General features: G+C 41.0%; 1 protein-coding gene across 1 annotated transcript; it reads left to right on the top strand.

Moving 5' to 3' along the window:
* Positions 1–2,096: 2,096 nt before the first annotated feature.
* LOC124121053 lies at positions 2,097–5,859 on the top strand. The gene is made up of 2 exons (XM_046484002.2): positions 2,097–2,333; positions 2,759–5,859. The coding sequence occupies exon 2, from the start codon at positions 2,875–2,877 to the stop codon at positions 5,857–5,859; it is 2,985 nt and encodes a 994-aa protein (XP_046339958.2). The 5' UTR covers positions 2,097–2,333; positions 2,759–2,874.
* The last annotated feature ends 1,186 nt before the right edge of the window (positions 5,860–7,045 follow it).

Below are 7,045 nucleotides of genomic sequence, written 5' to 3'. Positions count from 1 at the left end.
TACATACAGTTACTGAATTCTCCTGTGCCACTGTGAGCGGTATAGATACAGTTACTGAATTGTACTGTGCCACTGTGACCTGTATAGATACAGTTACTTCATTGCCCTGTTCCACTGTGAGCGGTATAGATACAGTTACTGAATTGTACCATGTGCCACTGTGAGCGGTATACATACAGTTACTGAATTGTACTGTGCCACTGTGAGCGGTATACATACAGTTACTGATTTGTACTGTGTGCCACTGTGAGGGGTATACATACAGTTAGTGAATTGTACTGTGTGCAACTGTGAGTGGTATACATACAGTTACTGAATTCTCATGTGCCACTGTGAGCGGTATACATACAGTAACTGAATTGTACTGTGCCACTGTGAGCGGTATACATCTGTTACTGAATTCTCATGTGCCACTGTGAGCGGTATAGATACAGTTACTGAATTGTACTGTGCCACTGTGACCTGTATAGATAGAGTTCGGAATTGGCCTGTGCCACTGTGAGTGGTATAAATACAGTTACTGAATTATACCGTGTGCCACTGTGAGCGGTATCCATACAGTCGCTGAATTGTACTGTGCCACTGTGAGCGGTATACATCTGTTACTGAATTCTCATGTGCCACTGTGAGCGGTATAGATACAGCTACTGAATTGTACTGTGCCACTGTGACCTGTATAGATAGAGTTCGGAATTGGCCTGTGCCACTGTGAGTGGTATAAATACAGTTACTGAATTATACCGTGTGCCACTGTGAGCGGTATCCATACAGTTACTGAATTTTACTGTGTGCCACTGTGAGCGGTATAGATACAGTTACTGAATTGTACTGTGTGCCACTGTGACCGGTATAGATACAGTTACTGAATTGACTGTGTGCCACTGTGAGCGGTATACATACAGTTACTGAATTGTACCATGTGTCACTGTGACCGGAATACATACAGTTACTGAATTGTACTGTGTGCCACTGTGAGCGGTATACATACAGTTACTGAATTGTACTGTACCACTGTGAGCGTATAGATACAGTTACTGAATTGTCCCGTGCCACTGTGAGCGGTATACATACAGTTATTGAATTGTACTGTGTGCCACTGTTAGCGGTATACATACAGTTACTGAATTGTATTGTGTGCCACTGTGAGCGGTATACATACAGTTACTGAATTGTCCTGTGACGGTGTGAGCGGTATACATACAGTAACTGAATTGTCCTGTGCCACTTTGAGCGGTATACATACAGTTACTGAATTGTACTGTGTGCCACTGTGAGCGGTATACATACAGTTACTGAATTGTACCGTGTGCCACTGTGAGCGGTATACATACAGTCGCTGAATTGTACTGTGTGCCACTGTGATCGGTATAGAAACAGTTACTGAATTGTACCGTGTGCCACTGTGAGCGGTATACATACAGTTACTGTATTGTACCGTGTGCTACTGTGAGCAGTATACATATAGTCGCTGAATTGTACCATGTGCCACTGTGATCGGTATAGATACAGTTACTGAATTGTACCGTGTGCCACTGTGATCGGTATAGGTACAGTTACTGAATTGTACCGTGTGCTACTGTGAGCGGTATAGATACAGTTACTGAATTGTACTGTGTGCCACTGTGAGCGGTATACATACAGTTACTGAATTGTACTGTGTGCCACTGTGAGGGGTATCCTATCTCATCCCAACTCTATGACTTTGAAGTTTGAAAACAATGTCCCTATCTGCTCTTTGGCTGCCAGTGTATACAAGAACACAACTTTTATTCGCGTTTTATATTTACAAGCATATTCATGGACTTCAAAACTTCCTTTGCATTCCTATCTGTGAAGAACTAACTTAGTGTTCTATCGTCTGCTACAGCACAGTAGGAATATGGTCCCCACCAATGATAAGCCCTGTATTGGCAGACTCTAAAACATCATGCTGATAGAACTCGTCCTTGCCCTACACCCTGGCGAACTTTGAAGAAGTCACATGTACATCTGTCATAGTTGACACATGCTGTCGCGCTTTATACGACTGTAACTTTCCAATCGATGACGTCAGAGTTATTGCCTGTAGTTCGCAGGGTCCGATTTATCTGTGGTTGATATGACATTTGAATCTGAAATAACTAATAATTAATTTCATTTATGCTAAGAAAGACATATTTTTAGTTTGCCGGTTTGATCAAGCCGTTTTGGTATATGTACTGTGCTCCAAAATAATGATGACTCCCTGTTGTGTATTGCGAGCTCCAGCGATGAGCGTGAGTGACCCGCGATGGTCAAATGTGTGAGAATTTCTGTGTGTTGCAGAGAGTTAGCGGCTGAGCACTAATCTTCAGGTATGAAATACTGTTTTTTGTTTAATATATTATCATGTCATAAATGCAAGTTTTGGAAATACTTCAACTTTATTGATAATTCATTTTGCATTTTTCAAAGAGCGTGTTGTTCGATTTTCAATCATCTTTGAGTGCTCAAAATATATGCTGGAAGTATTTGTAATGTTTTCAAGTATTGTTATATCACCTAAATGGTATAACTATTCTTTGTTGCGTAAATATCAGTCAAAGAAAATGTTTATTTACCGTAAATTTGAATTTTGTAGGGAGTTAAATTTAAGGAGAAATCCTTGTTTCAAAATGAAATGTAACCTTTATTGGGGATGATTTGGGTGAACATTATGAATGTTTGAATACTTTTCAAGAACTTTAAGTGATTTATTTGCTTTATTATCACTAAAGAGTATATTTATTTTACTCTTCAGAACATATTTAATGTTACGAAGGACTCAGCCAATAAAGAGTGGTGAACACTATCTTCTCTTTATCATTTGTACCAAAACTTTCTGAAGATTATTGGAAGAGTTGGTACAGAGAAGAAATGAGTGATTCAGATGAATTAGCGTTGGAACTTGATGGAGTTGGACAGTTGTGGAATGGAAGTTTACAAGAGGCTGAAGGTGCAGGTGTTACCAATGTAAAAGAGAGAATGCAGATTGTGAAAGCAAAGAGAAAGGTGATTAAAGGGAAAATTACCAGAACTATAAATAGACTTAAAGACAACATGCAAACTAAAATGGTGAAAAAAAGAAGAATTTTAAAGGAGTTAGAAGAACTCAGAGCTGATTATACAAAGGCATGTGAATTACATGGAGAACTGTATGAGTATACAGAAGAGGCAAAAGTTGCAGGTTTAGATAAATGGGAGTCGGATCTAACCAATGATATCTATGGAATAGAAGAATTAGCAGAGGATTATCTAGCATCACTTGACATCACAGAACATGAAACAGAGACTGTGTCAAAGGGAAAGGGTAAATTTGTCAAGGTTCAAAGTGGTCCTTCAACATCATTTCAAGCTGCTGAAGATGATGACAGTGCATCTTATAAAGATAATGCATCTCAGGATGACAATACATCTCTTGCTGGATCAAGTGAAGGATTTGACTGGTGGATAACTTCACTGAAGGAGTATCAGGAGACTAAACACTGTCTAAGCAACACCCCGAACATGAGTTTAGCGGAGGCATTGATCAAGATTGAAGCCAGTAGGGACATACCTAATATCACTCTTCCTAAATATTCAGGGGATCCTTTGGAATATGTGAATTTCATGGAAAGATTCAAAATTCATATCCATGATAAAGCACATTTAACAGATGCCATGAGACTGGTACAATTAAAGATGCATCTGACTGGTGAGGCTGAGAGGGCCATTGCAGGACTTGGATCTAGTGGTACCATGTACGCTACTGCTTTAAAAATGTTAAAGGAACAGTTCGGCCAGGAAAGTTATATTGCAAGAGCATATGTGAACAAGCTGACTAAGGGGAACAGAATACAGGGACGAGAGGCGCTGCGAGATTTCTCCTTAGATCTGATTAATTGCATAGCAACTTTAACACGGATGGGTTCCTTTGCAGATATAAACGCAAATGATAATTTGCGGCAGATAGTAATGCGTATGCCAGGGTACCTTATTGATAGATGGAAAGTGAAGGCATCTGATATCAGAGAAAGAGGTGAACGGCCGTCAATTCGCCATATCAGTGATTTTATCAGAAAACAGGTAAAAGCAGAGTTCGACCCAGACTTTGGGGATTTGGAAAGAAGAAGTGATTCCAGAAGGATAAAGGGGTTATATTCTCATCAGCAGATGAAGAGGGGGCCCATATGTTATCTTTGTTCTGAAGAACATAGAATCTCAGATTGCCCAACATTCACAGATTGTACTGTTCCAGAGAGGACTCAGAAGGTTCGAGACCTACGTCTGTGTTTTGGCTGTCTTGTCAGAGGCCATATTACGAGAGACTGTAAGACCAAGAAGGCCTGTGGTATCAACGGATGTTCACGTACACACAACAAGATGTTGCATTTTGACCCACAGGTGGCCAGTTCTATCATTGATACAAATAGTATTCTACCAGTGGTCAGGGTGATGTTTAAATCCTTAAATGGTAGGACCAGGGAAGGTAATGTCCTCATAGATGGAGGTGCAGGAACCACAATCATTCGCAAAGAATTTGCAAAATCACTTGGTCTCCAGGGTAACAAGGAGAGACTTGATCTATCACTTGTAGGATGTGAGAAACTTGAGAACATTAACAGTCGCAGATTGAAATTTTGGATTTCTTCACTTGAAAGTAGTGAGGCATTTGAAGTAGAAGCTTATGAGATTGATAAGACTGTTTTGAATGTTAAGCCTTTGGATAGAAACTGGTTGAGATCATTCTCACATCTTAACAACATCGAATTGTCGCACAAGGCGGGACCTATTGATCTTATCTTGGGAGTTCAGTATTCTCACTTGCATGCTGAAGAAAAGGTTCGTCAAGGTCTTCCATTTGATCCGATCGGAAAGAAGAGCAAGCTCGGATGGTATGTGATGGGTCCAGACAAAACTCAACGTTCAGTGATATGCTCAGTGAACTTTGTGGAGAAACTTAATCTTGACAAATTCTACCAATTTGAAACATTGGGGGTACAAGCTCCAAATTGTAAATGTTCTGTTGAAGTACTCTCAAGTGAGGATCGAGTAGCACTCAAACTGATGAAAGAATCGTGTCGCAAGGTTCAGGACAGATACGAGATTGGTCTTCCTTGGAAGAAGAACCCTGCCTTACTTCCAAACAACTATAATGTAGCCTATAGAAGACTTGTGTCTCTTGAGAAGAATCTCCTGAAGAATGACCAAAAGGCTAAAATGTATTGTGATGCTGTGAATGAGTATGAGCAGAAAGAATGGGCAGAAAAGATTGATGAACCCAATGTGAAAACTAGTGGTTTCCCAGTTTATTATCTTCCACACCATGGAGTTTATAGACCGGACAAGCCCAGTACCCCATTGAGAGTTGTGTTTGATCCGGCATGTGTGTGTGATGGTGTATCCCTCAACTCATATCTGTATAAGGGTCCAGGTCTCATTGGGAACTTGCTGAGTGTTCTTCTGAGGTTTCGAGAGGACAGAGTTGCTATAGTTGGAGACATCTCCAAGATGTATCTCCAGATCAGGTTGAGAGAGAGTGACACTCATTTACACAGATTCCTATGGAGAGACTTAGAGGTGGATAGAGAGCCGTCAGTGTACAGATTGCTCAGAGTGGCTTTCGGTGATAAGTCCTCTCCAGAGATGGCAAGTTATGTAATGCTTCGAATTGCTGAAGAGAATGAGGACAGATATCCTGAGGCATCAGCAATTTTGAGAGACGACAGGTATATGGACGATCTGATTCATTCGTGTGAAACCCCAGGAAAGGCTACGAAGAAAATCAATGAGGTTAATGCTGTGTTAGCCACTGGACAGTTTCAGATCAAAAAGTGGTTTTGTTCTTCGCAGTTGGTTCGTGAACAGAGTAGAGAAAATTAACCACAAGCGTCTTCGTCTGTCAGTCTTGATGGTGAAGAAATCAAGACCTTGGGTATTCGATGGAATCCGGATACTGATAATCTGAGTTTTGCAGTCAAGAATCTGGTTGCAGAGAAATACACTAAGAGACAAGTTTTATCCAGAATGTCAATGTTGTACGACCCACTTGGACTAGCTTTAGCAATCACGATCAAAGCCAGAGTAGCTATGCAGGATATCTGGCGTCAGAAATCGTTGGATTGGGATGATGAGTTACCCAAAGAAATGTATGTTCAGTGGTCGAATCTGTTTCTGGAACTGCAAAGGTTGAGAGATGTTCAGTTTCCACGTTGTTTGAAACCTCCTGATTCCGTGAACACAACAACTCTACACGTCTTTGCAGACGCAAGCATGAAAGCCTATGGAGCTGCAGCATATCTCACATGTACAACAGAAAATGAGACTTCAACACAGTTGATTATGGCAAAGGCTAGAGTTGCGCCATTGCATCAGACAACAATACCGAGATTGGAGCTTATGGCGGCATTGATTGCTTCAAGGTTGGCCACAACAATCAAAAGAGAAATCAGACAGAAGCTGTCAGATGTGATATTGTGGACAGACTCACAAATTGTGCTTCATTGGATCAGAGCAGAATCAATAACATTCAAAGCCTTTGTTGGTGTCCGCATAGCCGAGATACAATCTCAGTGGAATCAGACACACTGGAGATATGTGCCATCTTAGCAGAGGAATTTCTGTGGAGGAATTGAATGGTAGCTGGATGAATGGGCCAGAATTCTTGAAGTTACCAGCTAATGAGTGGCCAACCCAGCCATGTGATGCAGCAACTACTGAATCCAGTGAGGAGAAAAGGAAGTGTCCAGCTATTGCTGCTTGTGCACCAATCAACCCTGTCATAGAAGCAGATAAGTTTTCATCATGGCAACGACTTCTGCGAGTTACAGCATACTGCCTAAGGTTTGTCAGGAAACTCAAGGACAAGATACACAAGGTTTCACAACTAGGGGATAATGCTATAACAGTGAGTTGTGAAGAGATGAAAGCAGCTGAATTGTATTGGATCAAGTGTGTCCAACGTGGAATGAATGATTGGAAGAGTGACTTCTGTGATCTAGCTCCCTTTGAGGAAAAGGGTATTGTTCGAGTAGGAGGTAGACTCAGACATTCTCCACTGCAGTATGAC

Source organism: Haliotis rufescens, unplaced genomic scaffold (assembly GCF_023055435.1).
Source record: "Haliotis rufescens isolate VD_foot unplaced genomic scaffold, xgHalRufe1.0.p SCAF_11, whole genome shotgun sequence".
NCBI lineage: Eukaryota > Metazoa > Mollusca > Gastropoda > Lepetellida > Haliotidae > Haliotis > Haliotis rufescens.
Note: the sequence above shows the minus strand (reverse complement) of the source record. Positions and strands in the feature narration are given on the sequence as shown.

Coding starts and splice junctions, on each gene's coding strand:
- LOC124121053 (XM_046484002.2), top strand. CDS start 2,875: ATGAGTGATTCAGATGAATTAGCGTTGGAACTTGATGGAGTTGGACAG.